This window comes from Dama dama, chromosome 11 (genome assembly GCF_033118175.1).
Source record: "Dama dama isolate Ldn47 chromosome 11, ASM3311817v1, whole genome shotgun sequence".
Lineage (NCBI taxonomy): Eukaryota > Metazoa > Chordata > Mammalia > Artiodactyla > Cervidae > Dama > Dama dama.
The window spans coordinates 3,723,721-3,750,052 of record NC_083691.1 but is presented as its reverse complement, the minus strand read 5'-3'; the positions used below and the strand labels follow the sequence as shown (position 1 = coordinate 3,750,052).

General features: G+C 51.6%; 1 protein-coding gene across 1 annotated transcript; it reads left to right on the top strand.

Annotated features, from left to right (window-relative positions):
- Positions 1–12,875: 12,875 nt before the first annotated feature.
- On the top strand, positions 12,876–26,256 carry LOC133065245 (beta-lactoglobulin-2-like). The gene is given in 6 exon segments (XM_061156070.1): positions 12,876–12,971; positions 13,470–13,609; positions 14,161–14,234; positions 15,836–15,895; positions 15,898–16,079; positions 26,011–26,256. Coding segments are annotated over 6 exon segments (798 nt in total).
- Positions 26,257–26,332: the final 76 nt, after the last annotated feature.

The window sequence follows — 26,332 nt, the reverse complement described above, 5'->3', positions numbered from 1 at the left end:
CACTAAACAAGAATGTTGCAGCCATTGAGCCATCACATTGCAGCTGCTGAAGGGTGAGCGCTGAGGGAACTCAGGACGGAGGCAGGATGCCCCCCATCTAGCAGTCAGCCACCCTTCCATGGGGCACCCCGAGGAGACTCAGGATGAAAAGCCCAGGACAGGGGCCCCAGATAGCTAAGGTACACATCAAAGAAATGATTTCAGTGAGCCCAGACTTTGCATCTTCCCATACATAAAAATGCACTAAATTCCTTAACTTGATATATCTGGTTTCACTTAATTTACAGTAATTGTTTGATGTTCCCACTATCTGGTATTCATTGCAAAAACTCCTAAATATCCCTTCTTGCTTCTTTGGAATATTTTCTCAGGGTTATCTGAGATGTTGTGTCCTGGGACTAAGTCCTCAGTTTTGCCTGTGAAATAAAATGTAACTCAGCCTCTTAGTTGTGCTTTTGTTTTTGTTTTTTTTTTTTTTAGTTGACATAGTATAGGGGGTTTCTTTTCCAAAATGCCAAAATCCAGCTGGATATTTGACAGAAGAACGATGTGAAGTCTACATTAGCAGAAGTAGCAAAGCACCAAGGAGTAAGCCTTAGGGCAAATGTGCAAAACTATGCACATTCTTCACCGCTCTGAAGAAATCTGTACAACATGAGCTGCAGGACCCTGGCTGTCACCACAGCAACACCAGTCCCCAAATAAATATATAAGTATACCCCAAACACAGTAAAAGTCCATGGTTTCTTAATGAAAAGTAACAAGGCATTTTAATATTTGTATGGAAGGATAAATGCATAAGAATGACCAATCTCTTCTGATAAAGGGAACAGTGAGGGAAACTTGACCAACCAGGTACCAACTCGATGCAGATCTGGTGATGGCAGGTGACGCTACTGGGCATGCTGGGCACAGAGGAGTCCAGGGACAGACTGGTGTGCAGGTGGGGATTTGCTCTGTGATTATGTTGATAAATTAAGTCAGAGAGGGAAATGTTTTTCAGTGAATACACACACACACACACACACACACACACATACACTGGCACATGCAACAAAACATCAGTATTTAGAAGGCATGCATCTGAAACACACATAAATCACTCTGCCTGGACAGGCTAGCTTGCTGTGGGGAACTGTCCTCGGATCTCAGAGGCTCATGACAACACGGGTTACACTTCTCAATTATAAGATGGAGAAAAAGCAGGAAAACATGGTCTCCTGGTTAGGACACAGTGGGTCATGATGGGCTAGTGCTCACAGGACAAATGGGGTACAAGACCCAGGAATATCTGGGGAGACAGGAGAGTTCACAGAGGCTTTGGGTGATGGGAAGGGGCACTGCACAAGAGGATCATGGATGGATGGGACCCAGGCCCTGGTGAGGACACAAACACGTTAAAAATAAGAATAAATTTGCATTTCTGGTTGAAAATAAGGGAGGAGATTTCCCTCCCCTCCCTGATCTTTGGGCGTTTACCCCCTTGTGTCTCTGGGGGCAGTGGGTCTCTCGTTCCAACCTGAAAACCATTTCCCATCCTTGATGCGAGAAGCTTGATCGTCCTCCATGAAGCCAGTTCGTTAACACGGTCATTCCCAGGTGAACTGTGATGGGAGCTGTCCGGCCCTCTTGCAGGGGACCTGTACCAGGGTGGTTCCCACGGGGGTGAGAGGACGTGGCTGCAGGGATGCGCTCTGCAGCCGTGGTTTGGTCAGAAGCGGGAACAGTGTGGGAGCTTGGAAAACACAAGGTAAGAAGTTTCTGGGCCCTGTGACTGCAGCCTCTTGGCCAATAATTCCCAGAGGTCACACATGGATGATTCAAGGGTTTTTCACTTTTCAAAAACCATGGAAACTCTCAAGCATGCAGGGAGAGGATGGTGGGATGAGCCCTTTGGACCCAGCACTCAACTTCAACAGTGACCAGCACCCCACAACCCTTCCCAAGGTGTCAGACCCAGCCAACCCTCCCTATCCAATAGTTACAGGAAAACACATCTCTCTATGTGGCATCTTAAATAATGATGCAAATGAACTTATCGAAAAAACAGAAACAGACTGACAGACTTTGAATACAAACTACGGTTACCAAAGGGGAAAAGGGGGAGATAAATTAGGAGTTTGGGATTAACATATACACACTAATATAGATAACATAGGTAGACAACAAGGACCTACTGTATAGCACAGGGAAATATATACACTCTATATTCTGTAACAACCTATATAGGAGAAGAATTTGAAAAAGAATGACTATACGTGTAACTGGATCACTTTGCTATACACCTGAAACTAACACATGTTGTAAATCAAATAAAAGTGAAAGGGTTAGTCACTCAGTCGTGTCCGACTCTTTGCAATCCCACGGACTGTAGCCCACCAGGCTCCTCTGTCCATGGGATTCTCCAGGTAAGAATACTGGGGTGGGTAGCCATCCCTTTTTCCAGGGGATCTTCCCCACCCAGGGAACCAACCCAGGTCTCCTGCATTGGCAGGTGGATTCTTTACCACCAGGGAAGTCCCCACAAAACTATACTTCAACTATACTTCAATAAAATAAAAAATTAAATTAGGAAAAGTATAAGACGCTTCTTTCCTGGATGTCACCCTAAGCAGAGCTGTGTGCCATGATCACACTTAGCTGACAGTCACAACAATTTCTTTCCATTCTTACGATTTTTTTATTCTTACCTTAAACCCATGAGATAAATTGTTTTATTAGCCCCAACTGTTATATACATGAGAAAATCAAGATGCAGAAATATATATATATATAATCTTGAGGACTTTCCTGCTGGCCCAGTGGTTAAGACTTTACCTTCCAATGCAGGAGACAGGGGTTCAATCCCTTGTCAGGGAACTAGATTCCATATGTCATATATGTTAAATTGTAATAACAATTTTTAAAAATTTTTAAGTAAAAAGGAAATATGTATATGTATAGTCTCAAGATCACAGAGATGCTAAGTGATGTAGCTATGAAGTTGACATGAGGCTGCGTGACGGTTCTTCATAACCTCTCTCCAGTCCACATTCTTGCCTTGCACTCAAATGTGTCAGGCCAGTCCCTACCCCATGGATCTTGGTGGACCCCAGGGGAACACCATCCTTGAGGGATTCTCCAGGTGATTCTGCGGAGCCCTAAGGGGTGAGAACCACTCCCTAAATAATGGGGACGGCCAAGACGGACTCACGTTTGTTTCAAAGAAAAGAAGAATTGGGTCGCATTTGCACTGGAGACTTCCCTCTGGCAGCTGAACTTGCGACGGGGAAGGGCAGGGTGTTTCAGTCATCTTGCCCATAAACACTTATTTGTGGGTCTAGAATGAGGGAAATGCTATGGGGAGCATAACAGAAAAGGTGGGTTTAAGAGATTATTTTGGGGGTGAATATGTCTAGACCGTGTGGACACAACACACTGACGCCAGGTTTTCCTGCTGCCAAACAGACAGAGCTCTGGGACACAGAGGTGACGGGGTTGGGGGAGAGGACCCAGTCCAGGCTGCCGTGTCCAGCAGGCTGACCCCGGAATTGCTCCTGGCGCTGGTGACCAGCCTGGACCCACAGCCCAGACAACCCCCGCCCCCCATCTGGGGCCTAACAGGAACCGTCCAGCCCCAGGATACAAGGGGCCTTCCTGCTTGGCCTCGGAGGGAAGAAGGCCTCCTATTGTTTTGGTCGAGGAAGCTGCCTGAGGGCCCGAGGATGGGCCGGGGGGATTCGGGGAACCGCGTGGCGGGGGCCCGGCCCGGGCTGACTGGCCGGCCCTGCTCCTGCATAAGGCCCCGAGCCCGCTGTCTCAGGCCTCCACTCCCTGCAGCGCTCAGAAGCGCCACCCCGGCTGCAGCCATGAAGCGCCCCTGCTCGCCCTGCGCCTGGCCTGGCGTGTGGCACCCAGACCCTCGTCATCATCCAGACCATGAAGGGCCTGAGGCTGAGGGTGGCCGGGGGCACGGCGAGGTGCAGGGGAGCTGGGCCGCAGAGGCCTGAAGGCACAGCCATGGAAGACGTGGTGTTAGGAAACCCTTTTCAGGGAGCACACGGCTTGTTCCCCAAGACCCAGACGGTCCTAAGCGAGGCTCATGACGTGGACTTTAAATCCACCTGGGTTAACAGAGAAGCGTTACTGCAGGTGCAGGGAATTCTACAGCCCAGTGTCCACTAGAGGGCAGAGGGTCATCCTATGTCACCGCCCCCTTTTCAGTTAGACCCGGCCTGGCCTGGTGGGGTGGGACAGAGAGCCCACTGTGGGGTCGGGACCTCCTTTCTGCCCCCTCCAGCCCAGGTGGCAGGGACGTGGCACTCCGAGGCCGTGGCAGCCAGCGACATCTCGCTCCTGGACGCTGAGGGCACGCCCGCCCGCCCCCCCCCCCCCGCCCCCGAGAGTGTACATGGACAAGCTGAGGCCCATCCCGAGGGACTGGAGACCCTGGAGATCCCTGGAGATCTTGGAGATCCTGGAGACCCCTGGAGATCCTCCTGCAGAAATGATGGGTGCCCCCCCTGCAGTAGATCACCCCCTCCCCGGGCTGCGGGCCTGCAAGGGCAGGGCTCCTGGCTGGACCCAGCTCCACTGTGGGCAGGACCATGGCTCCAGGGAGCGGGGATGGAGCTCACAGGTTCCCGTGCCCTTGGAGCCCTGCGCAGGGCTTCAGGCCTCACAGGACGGCCCTGGGGTCAGTGTGGGGAGATACTCGTGTGAAGGCCACCGCTGGGCAGCTGCCGGCCTGGGTCCTCAGGGCCTGGGCAGTTCCCAGCAGGAGCCCCAAATGGGCTGAGGGATTACAGTGAGTGAGGGCAGCTCAAGTTCAAGCGTCACCACGTGAGGCTGGGAGGGCCACCACCATCGCAGGGCAGGGAGGACGGCAGGCGTCAGCAGGAAGTGCTCTGCGGGGAAGACGAGAGCCGCAACGCTCAACATCAACTGACCACGCCTAGCCCATGAGCTGCTCAGAGCTCAGACCAGGGAGAGGCCGGGCCACCTGACTCTGACCCGCCAGCAGCGCTTTGTCTGGGTGGGGGGCACTGCCTGGATGTGGGGGCGCCCGGGCCCGGACACGAGCCTTTCATGTGCGGTTCCCTCCAGCCCCACGCTGGAGCCAGGGCAGCATGAACTCCTCCAAGACCATTCTCGTGGGTCGGTTCTGGCTCACAAAGACCGGGCCTGCCCCTGTTCACACATCTCTCTGAGCCCCCGGGCCCTTGACTGGCGATACAGGGACCAGGGCATCGCCTGAGAGAGCACACACAGCATCTTCTCGTTCTATTGAATTTTCCATGACCGCTTGCAACATGTGGGGCTTTCTGGTGAAATATTAAAAAAAAAAAAAAGAAAAGGTGGAGACTAAGTGTCCAGGGTCAGAGCCTCTTGTCTGCTTGTGGACAACTGTCTTAAAACAGAAACAAAAGGATGCAAGAGAAATTGCTGGTGGCTCTTCCCCTGCAAACGGTCTTGTTTCTCACACTTAGACTCACTGTGGGCCATCCTGACCCTCTTCCGAGTCCAGTCACTCCCCGTGGCCTGCGTCCTCGGTCTCTACCCTCTCAGCTCCTCCTTCCCACATGCAAACCCCTCTCCCGCCTTCTTTCAGCTCTTTCCGCCCTGACTCCGAGTGCTCAGCGTGTTGCTTTGCTCTTCAGAGCCCAGGGTCCAGCCCCAGCTCCTCGCGTGCCATCTGCAGCATCTGCCTCTGCCCTGCCCACCTGGCCTCTCCCCTTCAGCAGGGGCTTCGGCGTTGCAGGACTTCATCTCTCCTTTCCTGCTGCCTCTGGTGCTGACCCCTGGTGGCTGCGGGATGAAGGATCCAGTCTCCTGCAGGGTACAGCCGGCAGCATGGCTGTCACCTTCAACAAGGATGAAAACAAAACAAAAAACACAGAAGAGAAACTCAACAAGTCCAGGCACCTGTGTCCCAGGTGTGGGGGTGGGATGAGGCGTGGAGGGTTTAGCTCACCTGCCAGAAACACCTGGGAGACACACACATCAAACATTACCAGGAACCATCAGTGGCCACAGATGGAGGGGAAGTTATTTAAAAGAATCGTAAGGGGCTGATTATGTTGTTCAACGGTAACCTAATGTGCTTAAAGCACAGATGGGTGATTTTCAAGGCAAATATAACCTGATGCAAAGAGATGACTCTTTTGAAAAGACCCTGATGCTGGGAAAGATTGAGGGCAGGATGAGAAAAGGGTGACAGAGGATGAGATGGTTGGATGCACTCATTGACTCAATGGACATGAGTTTGAGCAAACTCTGGGAGATGGTGGAGGACAGGGAAGCCTGGAGTGCTGTGGCCATGGGGTCATCAACAACAACAACAATAAGTGCTCCAGACGAGAGCAACTAGAGGAAAAGGAGACAAGTCCCTCATCAAGACAGACGGAGCTCCCACCCCAGCACCCCACCCCAGCACCCCCACCCCAGCACCCCACCCCAGCACCCCCACCCCAGCACCCCATCCCAGCACCCCCACCCCAGCAACCAGAAGGCAGCTTTCTGGGAATCCCTGCTCCTTTAGGGAGTAAGCAGCTCCTGGGTTGGGGGGGCAGAGGCAGAGCTTCACATTCTCCTACAGCCCTGGGAAAAGGTCTCCATCCAAGCCTGATGAGAAGGCATGGTGAAGGAAGCTGTAACTCTAATAGTTAGTGCTTGCATAGCGTGGAGGAGAGTTCTATGTGCCCTACTCACAACTGGTCATGTCACCTACCTCATTTGCTCGCTGAGATCCAACAGTGGGCTCTGCCTGGGTCGGCAGCTGACCCAACATCTGTGTACCGCCCACCCCGCCTCCTGCTTTTACGGTCAAGACATTCTGTGCATCTGCACAAAACCCTAAATGCCTAGCTGTTAACAGAAGTGGGATCTGACTGCTCACCACTTCAAAGCCAGTAAAGAGGCCAAGGTGGTGGAAAGGAAGACTTGCTTTACTTTGGAGGCTGGCAACCAGGGGAGTGGGGATCAGGGCAGGGGAGGGCAGACTCGTGCCCTAAAGCTGACTCCACCCCCAGCCCCGCCACTGACGACCAGAGGGCTAGAGCTTTTATAGCTGGAAGGAGGGGGCTACATGCAGAAACAGCAGTCAGCTCTGACAGTCACCTTGAAATTGCTCATGCGTTGATCTCACCAGCGTCATCTTGCTTGTTTTAACTATAATTAACCTTCAATTCCAGGGTCAGTTGGTTCCCATTTCCTTGAGGCCAGTTCTTGGAAATGGGGCAGTTTATGCTGCAATTCATGGGGTCGCAAAGAGTCGGACAGCGACTGAACTGAACTGGACTGATGTCAAGTCTGGTTATCATGTAGTTAACTGCTTCCACCTGGTGGAGTTTTTGGTATCTACAAGACAGCTCCCAGGATATGGCTCAGAATATCATCTACAGCCCTTGAAGAGGAACCAAAGGTCCTTGACTTTGCTTAATGACTGAACTATTATTATTTTATCCTGATGAAACGTTCTTGGCTGAAGTTTTCTACAGACAAAAGGCAGGTGGAGGAGATGGCGGGGAGGACCATAGGTTCTGCTCCGTTTCATAGTTGTCCCTAGAATCCAACAGCCCAGCGAGCCTCTGGGCTAATGTCAGGCCCAGAAGACATCTCCAATAATAAAGATCAAGAGCAACAATGATTTCTGTGTACGTGATGAGGCCTGTTAAAAGCTCTTTCCTTCAGTTCTCTAAAGGGATATGGAGCGATTTCCAGGATCACTGTTCATGAAGAAAAGGGAAAGCAGAAGGTCAAGTGCCCTGCATGCTGACTTTCTTGGGAGAGAGAACAGAAGAACACACGGGTGTGTTTGGAGAGAGAAGTTCTCCAGGAATGCCTGGACACTACCGAACCTGGGTCCTGGCGGGGAAGAAGTGGGCGGAGAGGTAGGGAGAGAACTGAGCCTTTTGTGAGCGAACTTTTCATGTGACTCAACCTTTGAATCAGTTAATGGCTTAAGACCAGGGGCTTCCCTGGGCTTCCCTGGGCTTCCCTGGTGGTTCAGATGGTAAAGAATCTGCCTGCAATGCAGGAGACGCAGGTTCAATCCCTGGGTCGGGAAGATCCCCTGGAGGAGGAAATGGCAACCCACTCCAGTATTCTGGCCTGGAGAATCCCATGGACAGAGGAACCAGGCGGGCTACAGACCAGGGGGTCGCAAAGAGTTGGACACAACTGAGTGACTGACACTTTCACTTTCAGGGACTTCCCTGGTGGTCCAGTGGTTTAGACTCCATGCTTCCAATGCAGGGGATGTGGATTTATTCACTGGTCAGGGAACTAAGATCCCACATGTTGTGCAGCAAAAATAAAATAATAAAAGAAAATGTGAGACTGCAATAGAAAATAGAAGGCAGCAAGCCATAGGGTCGCAAAGAGCTGGGCACGGCTGAAACGTCTTAGCACTCACACACATCACACTGTTTTAGTTAACTTTAACATCTGTTTAGGTAGTTCATCCTAATTAGTCTTCTGTTATCAGAATGTTACTGGTTATCCTTATTCATATCTTCAAATATACTTTAGACTCAAATGGTCTCTGGTAAGAAATATGGTTGATAGCTTGATGTAACTGCATTTACAGCTTGGCTTAGGAAGAACTGAAATCTTTCTGGAATGCTTTATCCACAGTTATATCTTTCCTTTGCTATGTTTTTCGTTGAGTTCTCAAGAGTGTAAATATTCTTCATTTTGAGTTTTCATAATAATTATTAAATTTATTATAGGGCTTTCCAAGTGGCCCAGTGCTAAAGAAGCTGCCTGCCAGTACAAGAGGTACAGAGATCTGGGTTCAGTTCCTGGATTGAGAAGATTTCCGGGGGGAGGAGAGGCAACCCACTCCAATATTCTTGCCTGGAGAATCCCATGGAAAGGGGATCCTGGCAGGCTACAGTCCACGGGCCACGGACATGACTGAGCAAATGAGAACACACACGTCAGATTTTGGGGGGACACATGTATACCTGTGGCTAATTCTTGTTGATATATGGCAAAAACCATCACAATATTGTAAAGCAATTATCCTCTAATTAAAACTAATATAATACATAATAAATAAACAATAAATTTATTATTAAAATAATTTTGAAGTGATCAATCTTGATAGTATCGATATGATTTTACAATTTTTCTCATAATCTATTCATATTGCTATGATGATTTTTATCAGTAGATTTACAAATATGAAAACTTCTTACCATCTTAAAATGAATCTCTGTGTATCACCCTTTAAAAGTGTTGCTTTGTTCTGTTCGATAATATTTTAGTTAGTATTTTTAGATACTAAAAAAGAGACATCTGTAAATTTCTTGTTAGGTTTGGAAAGTCTTACCTTCATAAAAATGATGAAAACTTCCCCTAATTTTCTAGCATTCTAACTAATTGCTCCTTAAAGTTGTGCTAAATTTTCCCTGTAAAACTGTCCAGAACTGGTGGGGTTTTTGGGGGGGGGCGGGGAATAACTCTTTAATAACTTATTTTCTAGATTTTCTAGAAAATTCTTCCATTAACATAGCTTTTTCACTGTCAGGTAGAGTAATTTGCATTTTTCTAGAAAATTGCCTGCTTCATGGACGTTTTCATTATTTCCCCATGGAGTTAAGCAAACCTTTTCTTTCTAATGGTTTTCCAGTTTCTTCCCCTTTGGCTTTTACTTTCACAATGACATTTATTATTCTACGTTTTTTTCTCCTCTTTTAAGATTGCTGCCTAAAGGTACATCTGTTTCAAGTGTAACTCTGAAGAATCACTGCTTGGTCAGGCACCGCACACTTCCATCCTGTTTACCTGTTTGTTTCCGGCTCTGCTGGGCCTCCGTTGCTGCACACCGGCTTTCTCTAGCAGTAGGGTGTGGGGGCTACTCTTGGTTGCGGTGCGTGGGCTCTCGGCTCGTGGGGTTCGGTAGTTGTGGCCCACGGGCTTAGCTACCCCTTGACCCGTGGACTCTTCCCAGACCAGGGATGGAGCCCGTGTCCCCGGCACTGGCAGGCAGATTCTTAACCACTGGACCACCAGGGAAGTCCTCATCCTTCGATTTTCTAATTCCGTATTTCCTGCTTTTGTATGCGCCTCTCCTTCCTTACTGTCTGTTGTGTTTACCCCCTAATTTTTCAGCAGTATGGCTAATTAATTCCTTTTCATTCTTCTTGTCTATTAAGATTATTTTTAGGACAACAGGTTCTCCTGGGAGCACTGCTTTAAAGGGGTCCCTCAGGTTCTGATGGGCTGGGCTCTCCTTTTGATTTTCTCATATTCTTCCATTTTCTCTTTAACTTAAGAGTTGCACTGCAATTTTCATCTTCTTGTAGTAAAAGGAATAGTCTGACTCAGAAAGGAGGAGGCTCCAATTTTGATCACCCTAAAACGTGAGTTGCAGGGGCAGAAAACGTCCCTTTGCTGGGCTCATCGTGTGTATTGAGTCCATCTGGTGGGGGACCATAGGGCGTGTCTTCAGGACTCCAAGTCCCACTTTTTGACTCTGTGTGTGAATATACACTGGCACCACCTCAAAGCCGTAACCACCGCCCGCAGCCCGGGGAGCTGGGGCTCTCTCTTTCCTGCTTCCCTCCATTGACTAGGAGACTCAGCTGCCACTCTGCCTTCACTCGAGGCTTTTGGCACGATCCAGATGGAGCCAAAAATCGAGCCAGAGAGACACAAAGCCCCATTGTGAGGAATGGCCTGGGGATCTGCAGAATCTGGCAGGCCTGGGGCCAACCTGGGCTCAGGAGGATGGCCCCGCTCCAAGCCTTGGGGGGCCCTGAAGGAGGAAGCGATGCCGTGTCCCGGAGCCAGCTTCTGGCTGAGCTGGTTCAAGGCCAACCTTGCCACTAACGATGGTGTATCCAGGTCAGGTCCTTGGCACTGTGCAGCTCATTCTTGCCACCGGTGTGGGAGGCAAGAGTGAAAATGGACATCAAAGCACCTTGAAAGGCAGAGGGATCATAAGAAAGAGAAGCCAAATGGCCCGTCCGATATGAGTTAAGCAAGCCATCCACACACCCATACATCTATCCATCCCCCTACCTCCTATCCAATCATCCACTCACACTATCCCTCCCTCCCTCCACCCATCCATCTACAAACTCATCCATCCACTAATCTATCCATCCATCCATCCATCCATCTACACACCCATCCAACCACACATCCTCCAATCACTCATCTCTCCCTCTATCCATCTGTCTGTCCATCTATCCCCCCATCAGTCCCTCTATCCATCCATCCATCCACCCACACATCCACTCATCCTCCATTCACTCATCCATCCACCCATCCAGCCATCCGTCAGTCCCTGTATCCATCCACCCATCCCCCCACTCATCCATTCATCCATCCAGACTGTAAGAATGTGTGTGTTGCTTTAGTCCACCACCAGGAAGCTCCCAGGGCTGCAGGAGCAGACTGCCTTAGACCAGTGCCTCAGACAGCACACTCTGCCTCTTGGTCCGGGAGTTGGGAGTCTGATGACCACGTGTGGGCCGTGCAGGACCCTCGGAGGCTCTGGTGGAGAATCTGTGCCTGGCCTCTCTCAGCTCCTGGAGGCACCTGTAGGGCGGAGGCCCCTGGTCTGTTTCCACCCTCATGCCCCCGTCTCTTGCGTTTGGACTGTGGTCCCAAAGGCCCCTCCTCGCATGACTCCAGGAGCCCAGGTGTGGGGGTTCAGGGGGGCAGCTTTCAGCCTCAGTGAGCTGCTCACTGCCCGCCAGGCTCCCAGGGCCTGGAGGGAGCTCCACCTGGGGACTTGGACTCCTGGGTCCTCAACCCCTTCCCCTGCACTTCTGCAGGTCTGCCCCACACCCCTCTCTGTGCCCATGGAGCCCAGACTGTCTGCATCCCCTGGGTGCCAGCCCCCTTCAGTCACTTCTCCTGCCCCCACATGTCCCCCAGGGCTGCTCCCCTGCATAAACCTTCCGGCAGCCTCGCCTGCCTCAGTCTCTACTTCTCGTCTCTGGGACATGCTCTCATTTTAGGGGCGGTGGACCCCCGCTCCAGTGCTTCCCGTAGCAGGCCCCTCTTCCCGAAGTGGGGGCTCAAGACTCTGCAAGGTGCCACCATTGCGGAAGAGATGGAAGCAGGCCTCGGTTCCAGATGGGCCGGGCGTGGGGGTGCAGGAGGCGGCTGCCCGCGCTGGGGTCACTTAGAGCCGGCCTGAGAGGGTGGCACCGGAAGAGGGCAAGGTTCCAGTGCGGGAGTTTAGCCAGAGCCATCTGGGCACCCTGTGTGTTCTGACCATGGGAGCTGGCGCTGCCCCCTGGATGTGCCCCTGGACCACTCAAACCCCGACTGAGATGTTGGCCTTTCCCACGGATGGTGACAATGGGAACAAGACGGTGTATGTGGGGGGGTCACTCGGGCCACCCAGTCACGGAGCGCACGCGGCCCAGGCGCGCGCACGCAGGTAGCTGTGCAAACCAGGTACACACACACGGGGACGCTCACGCAGGGGACCCATCAGGAGTGCGGTGATGCGAGCCCTTTGTGCGGGCAGACGGCCACCCCTGGCCATGTCCCTGGGTCCTGGCGGGCACGGGGCTCTCTGGTCGCCGGCTGACCCACGGACCCGCCCTTCTGGACACCCAGTCCTCAGCGCTGGCTCTCACTTGCCCGTCACGGTCCAAGAACCTGACCCAGGAAGTGTTTCTGACGCTGGCAGCCAGCCTGGACCCGAAGCCCAGACCCTCCCCAATTAGGGCCCATCAGGAACCATCAGGACCCAGGACACAGGGGGCCTTCCTGCTTGGCCTCGGACAGAAGGCAGTGACATCGGTCCAGAGGGAGGGCCTTGTGCTGTCCTGGAAGATAGCGCCCTTGTGGCCCCAAGGATGAGTCATGGGTGATTTGGGGAACGGGGAGGTGGGGGTTGGGGGGGCCCGACCCTGGCTGCAGCCATGAGGTGCCTCCTGCTCGCCCTGGGTCTGGCCCTCGGCTGTGGTGTCCAGTCTGCCCACATCCCCCAGACAGCAGAGGATCTGGACGTTAGAAAGGTATGGGGTCTGGGGTGGAGGGTGGGCGCTGGGGGCTGGGGTCCCGGGCTGAGAGGGGGCAGGAAAGCCTGGACCGCAGGAGTCTAACACAGGACGAGAGCAGGCGACCCCCTGGGGGCACCACCTGGTCCCGCAGACTTTGGAGGGACTTGTCTCCAGACACCTCGTCCCCAGACTCTCCCGTTTCCCCCTCCGTCCCAGAGCAGACTCGTCCTCAGAGGGTCCAAACCCTGAATGGGGGCTGACTTAGGACAGTGAGGGGCCCGGGGGCAGGCAGAGACAAGGGTTGTTGCAAATATTCAAGGACCTGCCCCCTCCCACCCACATGTCCATGCACAGTAGGTGGTGCCCAAGTGCACCCAGAACCCGCGTGTATCACACTTCCTGAGAACCCTGGCCGTGTAGGAGACAGCCTGGCCCGGCTGGGGTGGGACAGAGGGCCCACTGTGGGGCTGGGCCCCTCCCGCTCCCGGGGTACAGCGCAAGGTCCCTCCCCAGGTGGCTGGGACGTGGCACGTGGTGGCCATGGCGGCCAGCGACGTGTCCCTTCTGGACGCCGAGAGTGGCCTGCTGAGAGTGTACATGGAGGAGCTGAAACCCACCCCCAAGGGTGACCTGGAGGTCCTGCTGCAGAAACGGTGGGTGTCCCCCACCACCAACCTGTAACTCCCCGTCCCCAGGGCTGGGGTGTAGGCGGGACCAGGGCCCCAGGGATGGGGAATGGGGCTCAGAGGTCCCTGTCCCCTCAGAGCCCAACCCAGAGCAGTGGGGCAAAAAGGCCATCACACAGAGCGGCCCTGGGGTCGGTGTGGGGAGAGGCCCGTGTGCAGGATGCTGGGCATCAGGGCCTGTGGGTTGTTGCCAGGGGTCCTGTCTGCCCCAGAGAGAGGGAGCCGGAGACTTGAGGAATTCTGAGCTGTCATGAGCCCCGCATCCTCGGAAGCGCTGTGTCCAAGCCCCACGTGGACAGGGTTAGTGATGCCCTGTGCCCTTGGCCTCCGGCCACTGGCCTGCTGGGTGCCGGCCAGCTCTGCCTGCCCCACTGTCCCTACCCTGGGTCACCTGCTGGGGTCCATGGAGGGCCAGCCAAGGCGCCCGCCTGCTCTGTGGGCACTTCCTGGAGCCCAGCCCCTGTCCCGCTGCAGGGCTCACGAATGACCCCTTCCCCCGCAACCACCTGGCTTTTCAGGGAAAACCACAAGTGTGTGGAGAAGACTCTCATGGCCCAGAAGACCAAGGACCCTGCTGTCTTCATGGTCGACTGTGAGTGCCCCCAGCCGGGGCCCCATGTGCCCGCAGGGCAGCCCAAGCCCACACAGGGCCCTGCCCGATGCCCTGAGATGCTCACCGTCCTGGCAGCAGGAGTCGGCTCGAGTCTGTGGCCTAGAGCTGCACACCGGCCCTGCCTCCTGCCCCCCTCAGAGGTCGTTCCTGGGGTGACGAGGCCTGAGGCCCCCATGCCCTCCCGCCCTGTGGAGGGTGGGGGGCAGGCGTCCTGTGCACCGTGGGGGTGGGTTAGGTGGGCAGACACGTGGCCACCTCCCTGTTCACTGACTGGCCTGTGGCTCCTTAAAAATCTCCAAAACAAACCAGACCTGTGGGCAGGGGCACTGTGCATTTGCTTCTCCGATCTGGAACCTGTTTCTGGAACATTCCAGGCCTCACCCTCTGACTCCAGCCCTGGCAGCCTCCCTGGAACACACCCCTGGGCCCCCAGATCCAGCCTCCCCACCCCCCGCCAGGGCCCAGCTACCCTCTGTCCGATCCACAGGGCCTCTCGCCTCTGCTATTTGTCACAGCCTCTTTTCCGTATATATTTAATTTCCTTTATTTATTTATTTTTGGCTGCGCCGGGTCTTCCTTATTGCACGGGCTTTTCTCTAGTTGCGGTGCAGAGGCTTTTCTCGTTGCAGAGCGCGGGTTCTAGGGCACACGGCCTCGGTCGTTGCAGCGCGTGGGCTGGTAGTCTTGACTTGAGGGATCTAGAGCGCAGCTTAATAGTTGTAGTTCTGGCTTAGTTGCTCCACAGCCTGTGGGGTCTTCATGGACCAGGGATCGAACCCGTGTCTCCTACGTTGGCAGGTGGGTTCTTTGCCACTGAGCCACCAGGGAAGACCCCCCCCATCCTCTTTCTGAAAGGCAGTGGGTGTGGTGGAGACCCTTTGCTCCTCACCTGTAGGACCTCGGGTCTGCCTGGGAAGGTGGCTGGACTCACCATCGTCCTGCTCCCAGTCAAGCCGGGATGAGGACTCCAAGGATGCAGGGTCTCCCCACACTCCCCCAGGTCCCCCCCACCTCTGAAAGACAGAGCCATCGCCACCCTTCCTCTGGAAATACTCTCCCATCTGTCTTCCACTCTTTGCAGTCCATGTATCACCCCAGACTCAAGTTCCATCCTGAATTATTTGTTGATTGCTCATGGACCTGGGCACCTATCCCCAGGGAGGGGGCCCACTGAGATTTAGTGCCTGTGGGTGTGAACGAATGACTGACTGAATGGATGCCACGTGCAGGACACGGGAAGCAGAGTCTGCCCAAGCGAGTGATAGGCACACAGAGAGGCTTTGCCGTAGCATCAGCGTGTCAGAGCTGTCTCCAGTCTCAGCCCGAGTGTGGGAGCGGCCGGTCTCAGCTGGATGATGCTGTCGGAAGTGTCCTGGCTGGGGGCCCATCAGACTAGTGCTGCCAGCAGTGGGCTTTCTGCACCCAGTAGGGAGGGTGTCCCCTGGGTGTCCAGAGAGGGTACTGCCTGCCCAGTGGCCGCCATGGGAAACAGCGCTCCCAGGAGATGCTCTGGGCCCCCCGACGGTTGTGGCAGAGGAGGTCAGCAGAGATTTCAGGCTCCGTTTCGGCCCCTTTTCTAGGTCACGCAGAAAGGAAGATTTCCGTGCTGGACACAGACTACAGCAGCTACATGATCTTCTGCATGGAGGGCCCACACCCACCGACGAGGGCAGCGTGATGTGCCAGTGTCTGGGTACGTGGGGACCTTGCAGCGCGTGTCTGGAAGGGCTGCACCTCACCGAGATGTCTCCCCAGTGGGTACCTCCCACTGGCAACACAGTAGTCCCCGTGACCATCGACCGCCGAACGGATAAAGAAGCTGTGGTCCGCACACTGCTGCATTTAAAACACATAACCAACAAGGACCTAGTGTATCACATAGGGAACCCCGCTTGTGTTACGTGGCAGCCTGGATGGGAGGGGAGTGTGGGGGAGAACGGATACTTGTGTATGTGCGGCTGATTCCCTTCGCTGTTCGCCTGAGACTATCCCAACGCTGTTAATCGGCTATCCCCCAATACAAAATAAAGAGCTTTGTTTAAATAGAAGAAGATGTGGTACATGCATACAACGGGATGTTATTCAGCCATAAAAAATAATGAATTAATGCCACTTACAGCAACATGGATAGACCTAGAGATGATCATACTAAGTGAAGTCAGACAGCAAAAGACTAATATCATATGATATCACTTATTTGTGGAATCTAAAAACTACGGTACAAATGAACTTATTTACAAGATAGAAGTAGAGTCACAGATGTTAAAAAACAAACATAGTTAGCAGGGGGAGAGGGAAGGGAGAAATTGGGATTGACGTATACATACTACTATATATAAAATAGTTAACTAATAAGACGTATTGTGCAGGACAGGGAACGCTACTCAATACAATTGCCTTATGGGAAAAGAATATTAAAAAGAGTGGATATATGCACGTGTATAGCTGATTCACTTTGCTGTACCGCAGAAACTAACACAACAGTGTAAATCAACTAAAAATTACTGAAAACAACAAGAAAAACATAGTCAGTTGAAAGCAAGCAGAGCCCACTCTGGCAGAGTTTAATAGGAAACTTACCCAAAAGACCACGGGTGGCCAGACTTTCAATCTGGACAAGATGGTGTGAGCCCATCTCTCCCTGGTATTCCTCAGAGTAGTATCAGTGTTAGTCACTCAGTCACGTCCAACTCTTGGCCACCCCCCAGGCTCCTCTGTCCATGGGGTCCTTCAGACAAGAATACTGGAGTGGGTTGCCCTTCCCTTCTCCAGGGGATCTTCCCAGCCCAGGGTTCGAACCTGGGTCTCCCACTTTGCAGGCAGAGTGTTGACTGTCTGAGCCACTGGGGAAGCCCTCATCTCTCCCTGCTTCTCCCTAAGTGCATGTACACCCAACAGCAGAGCTTCAAATCGCAAGAAGCAAAGCCGATGGGCTAAGAGGAGAGAGAACAGACCCATGATTCGAGGTGGGGCTGACATCCCAGCCCTTTCGGGCAAGTGACGGAGGGGACAGAGTAAAACCAAATAGTCAGTGATGACCTGCACCGTGCAACCAACCAGCAGGGCTTGACTGGCTCACACAGAACACTCCACCCAACACAGGACATGCTTCTGCCCCTCGCCGTGGACCGGTCACCAAGATAGCCCATGCTCCAGACCCCACAGGTGAAGGCTGCCCCCAGACCCCGCTTCAGATGCCAGTCGGAGCCGTTACCGGCACTCCGGGCTGAAGGGGAAGGTTCCAGTGACCCCCTCCTCGGGTTTGATGAATCTGCTAGAGCAGCTCACGGAGCTCTGAGCAACATTTTACTGACTTGGTCACGGGTGATTGATAAAGATTATACCTAAGGAAGAGCCAGGTGGGAGAGATGTGAAGGGCAAGGAAACGTGAAAGATGTGAAGGGTTAGGAAACGTCTGTGCCAGGGGTACCACTCTCCCCGAGTCCCCACATATTCACCAACCTTGTGAATGCAAGACACCTTGACAACCTTGACCGCACACCTTGTCCTCTGGGGTTTTAATCTTCGCGTGTGCGAAAGTGCTCACTTGTGTCCGACTCTTTGTGACCCCAAGGACTGTAGCCCACCAAGCTCCTCTGTCCATGGGATTCTCCAGGCAAGAACACTGGAGTGGGTTGCCACGACCTTCTCCAGGGGATCTTCCCAAACCAGGGATCAAACCCGCATCTCTTGCATCTCCTACATTGGTAGGCAGATTCTTTAGCACTGAGCCACCTGGGAAGCTAAAGAAAATGACGCCAGGACACAAATAGTAAATTATTCAAAACCAGCAACAGAGAAAAAATTCAGGGGAGAAAAAGGAACAAAGTTAAGGGTGGCAGCACTTTTAAGAATGATTTTTGCTGGAAATTTTGGTTTTATACATTCCATGAGGTTAAAGAAAGTCCCTTCTGTTTCCATTTAAATAAAAGGTTTTGTTTTGGCTGGCTTGTAACCAAAAATTGCTGTTAAACTCTAACAAACACGTTTTCTGCTTTGAGATAACCAAATCATTTTTCTTTAACGTACTGAGGTCGCAAATTGCATTAATACGTTTTATGAGATCAGATGATCCTTGCATTGCTGGGGAAAACAGTTAGTCACAATGGGTTGTTATCCAGTGCTGATTTGATTTTCTACTCAAGCCCTGGGGTACATTTTCCACTTATATTCTAGGCAAGCTTTCTTATACTGTTCTGTCTTTTCTTTTTAAACACCAGCTGATCAAACTCAAATGAGATGTATTTATCTTCCAAGTGACAGAGCTCAAGTCAAACATATTAGAAATAATATCATATGGATGTCAATTTAAAGAAATGCTACATTCTTTATTACCAGCCTCTGGTTCTTTCCACCGAAGGAATTATTGCAGGAGCTATTAAACTAAAGACACCTCCACTGCTATATAAACATTCCATGGTTATTAAAATAATTATACTTTTAATAATTGCATTATTCAGTTCAGTTCAGTTCAGTTGCTCAGTCATATCCGACTCTTTGTGACCCCATGGACTGCAGCATGCCAGGCCTCTCTGTCCATCACCAACTCCCAGAGTTTACCCTAGCTCATGTCCATTGAGTCGGACGGTGATGCCATCCAACCATCTCATCCTCTGTCATCCCCTTCTCCTCCTGCCTTCAATCTTTCCGAGCATCAGGGTCTTTTCAAATGAGTCTCTTCACATCAGGTGGCGAAAGTATTGGAGTTTCAGCTTCAACATCAGTCCTTCCAATGAATATTCAGGACTGATCTCCTTTAGGATGAACTGTTTGGATCTCCTTGCAGTCCAAGGGACTCTCAAGAGTCTTCTCCAACACCACAGTTCAAAAGCATCAATTCTTCTGTGCTCAGCTTTCTTTATAGTACAACTCTCACATCCATACATGACTACTGGAAAAACCATAGCCTTGACGAGATGGACCTTTGTTGACAAAGTAATGTCTCTGCTTTTTATTTATTTATTTATGTTTTATGTCTCTGCTTTTTAATATGCTGTCTAGGTTGGTCATAACTTTGTTTCCAAGGAGTAACAGTCTTTTAATTTCATGGCTGCAATCACCATCTGCAGTGATTTTGGAGCACTCAAGACTTTCCATGAAGTGGGTGTATTTGTAAATTCTGGTCACACAGAGTTGATTCACAACCACATTTCTTGCTCTGTGGCACCAATTTTTTCCCCAAGTCTCTCTTCTGAGCTCCGTGTTATCCGTTGCTGAATTTTCCAAGGAGAAGGCGGAGAATCTGGTTTCAGAATGTGCGTTTCCCTCAAAGAGACACCGAACAGACCTTGCATTAGGACTGTCTCATCTGAAATACCCGTCTTGCTGTTGGCCGTGTTTCTGGGGTTAGAGCTATAGACCCCGCAGGGCAGACTCAAGGGTTTTGGCTCTGGGCGCACCTTTGTTCCCTGTAGGGGTAGAAAAGTCAGAGAAACATATTTTGTAGTCTTTAAAAAAGAATCTTTATTATTAGCGTTACTAAACCAAACTTGGATCCTCTCACCCACACTCAGTAAAGCCAGTCTCCTGACGCCAGGGTCGTGGTGAAGAAAAGGGCAGCGTTTCTAAGCAAGGGGTCCTAGCCGCTAGTGCTCAGAAGACCCGAACTCCCCGAAGGCTTTCAGAGAAGGGTTTTTCAAAGTCAGGAGTGGGCTACAGGGTATCTGATCAGCTTTTGGACATTCTTCTTATTGGTTAACGTGGAGGTCATCGGGAGTCACCATGGTCAACCTTCTAGTTCCACCTGATCTGGGTCCCCCTGGCCTGTGGGCGGCATACAGTTACCTTCTTCCACCTGGTGGAGGTGGGGGGGGGGGGTCTCAGTATCTGCAGAAAAACTCACAGGACTTGGCTCAGGATAGTCTCCATAGCCCTTGTTTAGTTGCTAAGTCGTGTCTGACTCTTCTGTGACCCCGTGGACTGTAGCCCACCAGGCTCCTCTGTCCATGGGATTCTCTAGGCAAGAATACTGGAGTGGGTTGCCATAGCCCTTGAGGAGGAATTAAATATCCTGGACTTTGCTTAATGGCTAAACTATTACTTTATTTACTTGTTTGACTGTTTTCCTTTCTTCTGTATTTTCTCACTTCTCGGATTAAATGTACTCTTTGGAAGTGCGGGAAAGCTTAGAAGGCTAAAGCTTTTTTACAGACAAGAGGCAGGCATGTTTTACAGACATGGGGGTGGGGGGGGGAGCCTGTTTTGGGGAGGTCCCATAGGGTCTTGCTCAGTTTCATTAGGACATTGGCAGGGGGCAGGGGCGGGGTTGACTCCTACCTGCCCCAGGACATCATTGACCATATTTTTCCTGATTTATTTGAACTACAGTCCTGTAAACAAACCTTCATCAAAACTCAATCACGCTCCCTCCTAACTCACCCACTCATGTGTCTATTCCTTCCACAAACACGGACCCTGCTGGGAGATGAATGAGCTCACACCCCTGACCTGGAGCAACTCTATCTCATCTCTCTTTTTTTGTGTGTTTTCTCTCAGCAGCTCCACCGTGCTTTTAAGAAATTAGGAGATGAAGAAGGAGTGATGACTAAGTCGCTCGGTCTAGTCCCAACTTGCTAAATCCAATCCAAACCATGTGTGTTGAGGCACGTATGTTTTGGTGACCTTCAGGTGGCTGTTGTGAGGATTAGCACAGTTGCCCAGGAAATAGTCACTGTTTTGGATGCTTCCATTAAGCAAGGCTCAGAACAGAGTCATCTGTAAGCACTCAGGTTTTGCAGTCTGGGTACCACACCTGTCTCATCTGTGCCCTCTTAGCCACTTCTTCTGCCACACTCAGGACCAGGATCGCACCCGCCCCTTAGATGCTTAGGCTTCAGCATGCGCAGAACCGCCTGGGGCTTTGTCATCAACAAGGATCCTGAGCCCCAACACTTGTGAGCTGAATCTCAGTCCTGGTGTGGGCCTGGTCACGGCTCGTTAGCTCCAAACTCCCCTTATACACACTGCTGCCGGAAGTCAGATCTAGAGAGACAAGGGCTGTTGCTGCTGCTGCTGCTAAGTCGCTTCAGTCATGTCCGACTCTGTGCGACCCCATAGACGGCAGCCCACCAGGCTCCTCTGTCCCTGGGATTCTCCAGGCAAGAACCCTGGAGTGGGTTGCCATTTCCTTCAATGACCTCTTAATTCCCGATTGTGCTTTTAACAGTTCATCTACTGTGTATCTTAAATATCTTCACTAAGATAATCTTCTCAAAAATCTCCAACAGCTCCTTATTATCTAGTGAATTAAGTAAAATGTTTATCTGACTTTTTGGGCTTTCCAAAAATGTAAACCTATTTAAAATTTTAATTTGTTCACTCCTAACCTACACAAAACGTATACAGAGTTATTTCATGTTTCTTAAATACGCATTATCCTTTTTGCCTCTAGCTTTTCTCATTCTGTTCCCTCTCGTTAAATTCTTGTCAGTGCTGCAAGTCTATCTCAAATGTTTCCTCTTCCTTAAAAGGAGTATGCTGCCTACATTTTCTTCTAGAAGTTTTAGTTTCAGGTTTTACATTTAAGTCTTTAATCCATTTTGAGTTTATTTTTGTATGTAGTGTTATAAAGTAGTCTGGTTGGATTCTTTTGCGTGCAGCTGAAGAGTTTTCCCAGCACCATTTATTGAAGAGGCTGTCTTTTCCTTGTTGTGTATGCTTGCCTCCTTTGTGGTAGATTAATCAGCCATTGTAGTCGAGTTCATTTTTGGACTCTATTCTGTTCCATTGATCTCTGTGTTGTTTTCATGTCAGTACCATACTGTTTTGGGGACAGTAGCTTTGAGCTATAGTCTAAAATCATAGAGCCTGCTAGCTCCAGCTGTGTTCTTCTTTCTCAAGATTATGTCTGGCTGTTTGGGTTTTTAGTATCTCCACGCAATTCTTAGAATTATTTGTTCTAGTTCTGTGAAAAATGCTGCTGGTATTTTGATGAGGATTGCATTGAATCTGTAAAGCTACAGATATAGCCATTGGGCAGTATAGTCCCTTTAACAATATTAACTCTTCCAAACTGTGAGCATGATATATTTTCCCCTCTATATCATCTTCAATTTCTTCTATCAGTTTCTTTCATTGCAGTTTTCTGAGTACAGGTCTTATACCTCCTTGGTTAGTCATTCCTCGTTATTTTATTCCTTCTGATACAATTGTGAATGAGATAATTTTCTTAGTTTCTCTTTCTGATAGCTCATTGTTAGTGTATAGAAAAGCAACAGATTTCTGTGTATTAATTTTGTATCCTGTCACTTTAGTGAATTCACTTGTTGGCTTTTTGGTGACATCTTAAGGAATTTCTTAAGAAAATGGTATGGTATGGCATGACAAGATGTCACATCATCTGCAAACAGTGACGGTTTTACTTCTTCCTTTCCAATCTGGATATCTTTTATTTCTTTTTGTCTGAGTACTGTGACTAGGATTCCCAATACTATATTGAATAAAAGTGGCAAGAGTGGACATCCTTGTCTTATTTTTCTGATCTTAGAGGAAATGCTTTCAGTTTTTCACCATTATTTATGATGTTTACTGTGGGCTTGTCATATGTGGCCTTTATTATATGGAGGTTTATTCCCTCTATACCCACTTTGTTGAGAGTTTTTATCATAAAAGTATGTTGAATTTTGTCAAAAGATTTTTCTGCATCTATTGAGATGATTTTTATTGTTCAGTTCATTAATGATTTTTATTCTTCAATTTGTTAATGATCTCTATTCTTCAACTTGTTAATGTGGTATATCACATTGATTGATTTGCAGATACCTTTGTATCCCTGGGATAAATCTCACTTGATCATGAGCTTTCAATGTATTTTTAAATTCACTTCACTAATATTCTGTTGGGTATTTTTGCATCTATATTCATCAATGATATTGACCTAAAATTTTCTTTTGTTTTGTAAAGTTTTCATCTGGTTTTTGTATCAGGGTGATGCTGGCCTCTTAGAGTTTAGAAGCATTTCCTCCTCTTTGATTTTTTGGAATACTTTGGGTAGGATAGGTATTAACTCTTCGTTAAGTGTTTGGGGACTTCCCTGGTGAGCCAGTGGTTGAGAATCCGCCTTCCAATGCAGGGGACATGGGTTTGATCCCTGATCAGGGAACTATTAATAAGATCCCACGTGCTGCAGGGCAACAAGCCCCCAAGCTGCAACCACTGCAGCGCCCACAGGCCACACCCAGGGAAAGCCCGCACACGGCGTGAAGACCCAGCACAACCAAAACACGAAGTCTGGTAGGACACAGCTGTGAAGCCATCTGGTCCTGGACTTCTGCTTGTGGGAATTTTTCAAAAATTGTTGATTCAAGAAAAAAAGAAATTGTTGATTCAATTTCATTACTGGTAACTGGTCTGTTCATATTTTCTATTTCTTCCTGGCTCAGTCTTGGGAGATTGTACATGTCTAGGAATGTGTCCGTTTCTTCCAGGTTGTCCATTTTATTGGACATGCGTGGGGGCACACAGCGCCGACCAGTGAGACTCATACCGGCTTCCTGGGGCCAGGGTTGGGCCCCCAAGCAGCACGCATCCTGGCCTGTGTGAAAGCCCGCTGACCCTGCCCAGCCCCACAATTTCACTCTGAGAGAAGTGATTTCTGGCTTCTGCAGTTACAGGCCCAGGACCTGACCTGCTCCTGAAGAGCAGGGGCTTTGGTGGGAGGGGGAGACGCTGAGAGCCGACAGTGGTCCAGGTCTCCTCCCAGGCCCCCTCTCTGGGGCAGCGCCTGGAGAAGATTGTCCCCGTCTCCCTCCCATGTGTTCAGTGCCAGCTGCCCCGGGCCAGAGGTGCTTTATTTCCGTTTCTCTCTCTCTGGATGGTATTCTATGGAAGCTGAAGTTTCCTGGAAGTTATGAATAGCTTCGCCCTGAAGGGCACAGTTTGCAGTCACGGTTCACAGGAACTTGGGAGGCCCTGCAGCTCAGACGTCCCGAGGTTGGTGGCACCCTGATTTCCTAAGCTCGCTGGGAAACGGGGTGCTTGTTTCTCCCTGGCTGACCTCCCTCCGCCCTGCATCACCCAGTTCTGAGAGCAGAGCGGTGCTGGAGGGCACGGCCTCGCATCTGAACCCTGGGTCCAAACCACCCGCGCTGATGTTTGGGGGGCCACCTATGGGGAAGGGCTCCTCACTGCAGGGGTGCCCCCTGTCCCATCTGAGATCAGAGGTCCCAGTCCAGGCGTCGAAGGGCTGAGCTCCCTCCAGAGGCTCCAGGGAGGGATCCTTGCCCCCCCGCCCCCCGTCCCCCCGCGGCCGCCTCCAGCTCCTGGTGCCGCATTCTTGAGCCCCGTCTCATAGAAGCCTCACTCCAGTCTCTGCCTCTGTGTTCACACGCCTTCTCCCAGTGTCCCCTCCTTGTCCCCGTTTTCTCTCACAAGCACACCGGACATTAGATTAGCCCCCGTTCCAGCCTCACCTGAATGGCTCACATCTGTAAAGACCTAGATTCCAGACAAGATTCCATCCTGAGGTTCCCGGTGGACGTGAGTTATGGGGCCACACCCTTCAACCCCATCACAGCTTGCAGTTCGTCACAAAACACGGAACCTGGGGTTTATTGTAAAACCCCGGTTCATCATGAAACACTGAGCTTCGAGGCTTGTTGCAAGAATTAAAGGTGCTAATACAGGTCAGGGCAAGGACTGGAGCTGTCCAGGCCTCCTCTTTCCATCACAGCACCCCCGCCCCCGGAGAGGGAGGTCTGGGGGCAGCCGGGGGTCTGCTCCTGTGGGTGGGCTCTTTCCTGGTACAGTCACCAACAGTCTCTCCTCCGGGAAGGAAACCAGAGACCAGATAGCAAGCTAGAGCTAATCCAGGAGACCCCTGGGCCTCCACCCAAGATGCTGACCAGGCCAGTGGGCCCCCTGGAAAGGCCCTATAGTCCAGGGGGGAAACAGGGGCTGACCAGCCAGGCCCCAACTATCAGGAGACACCCCCACCTTGCTCCCGTTCCCCTACCCCAATACGCCCGCCGCACCCCTGAGATGAGCGGTTTAGTCGCTTAGAATGTCGATTGATGGATTTTGCACCCCTTTGCTAGAGGCACAGGGCACCCACAGCCTGCCGGGTACCAATGCCCATGTAGACTCAGCCAGGAGGACTGTCCTGCGCCCTCCCTGCTCGGGCCCCCTCTGTACTTAGCCACACACCCAGCACCGACATTCCCATCGCTCAGCTCGCTGTAGCCTGAGGGTGTGGAGGGAAGTGCCCTGGGAGATTTAAAATGTGGGAGGTGGGAGGTTGGGTCCTGTAGGCCTTCCTACCCCACTGCCTGCATGGAGCCCCAGTGCCGCTTGGCCTGGCCCCACCCCAGGGGTCAGGTCACTTTCCCGTCCTGGGGGTTATCACAACTGTTGTCACTGTCGTTGGCGTTTTTGCTACCCTAAATGGGCAGCAGGTGCTTGCAGAACCCTCAATACTGACCAGGTTCCCCCTCAAAGCTCTACCTGAACCCCGAGTCACCCTTGCCCCAGCCTGCAGAGGGTGGGGTGACTGCAGAGATCCCGTCACCCAAGGCTACAGTCACATGGTTTGGAGGAGCTGGTGGAACCAGGCGGGACCACAGCCTGCCGGGAAGCCTTGCCCAGCAGAGTGGGGTGGGCAGAGCAGGGGTCGACGGGGAGCTGCCAGGAAGAGCTGCCCGCAGGACAGGGGAGAGGGGAACAGGTGACACGGGCAGACGGCCACTCCCTGGCCATGTCCCTGGGTTCTGGCAGGGGTGGGGCTCTCTGGCCACTGGCTGACCCACAGCCCACCCTCTAGGACACGGCTGTCCCCAGTGCTGGCTCTGACCTGTCCTTGTCTAAGAGGCTGACCCCGGAAGTGTTCCTGGTGCTGGCAGCCAGCCTGGACCCAGAGCCCAGACACCCCCCTGCACCGCGCCCCACCCCACCCCCCACCCCCGTCTTCTGGGGCCTACCAGGAACCGTCCAGGCCCAGAGGGGGCCTTCCTGCTTGGCCCCGGATGGAAGAAGGCCTTCTATTGTTCTCGTAGCGGAAGCCCCCTGAGGGCCCGAGGATGAGCCAAGGGGGATTCTGGGAACCACGTGGCCGGGGGCCCGGCCCGGGCTGGCTGGCCGGCCCT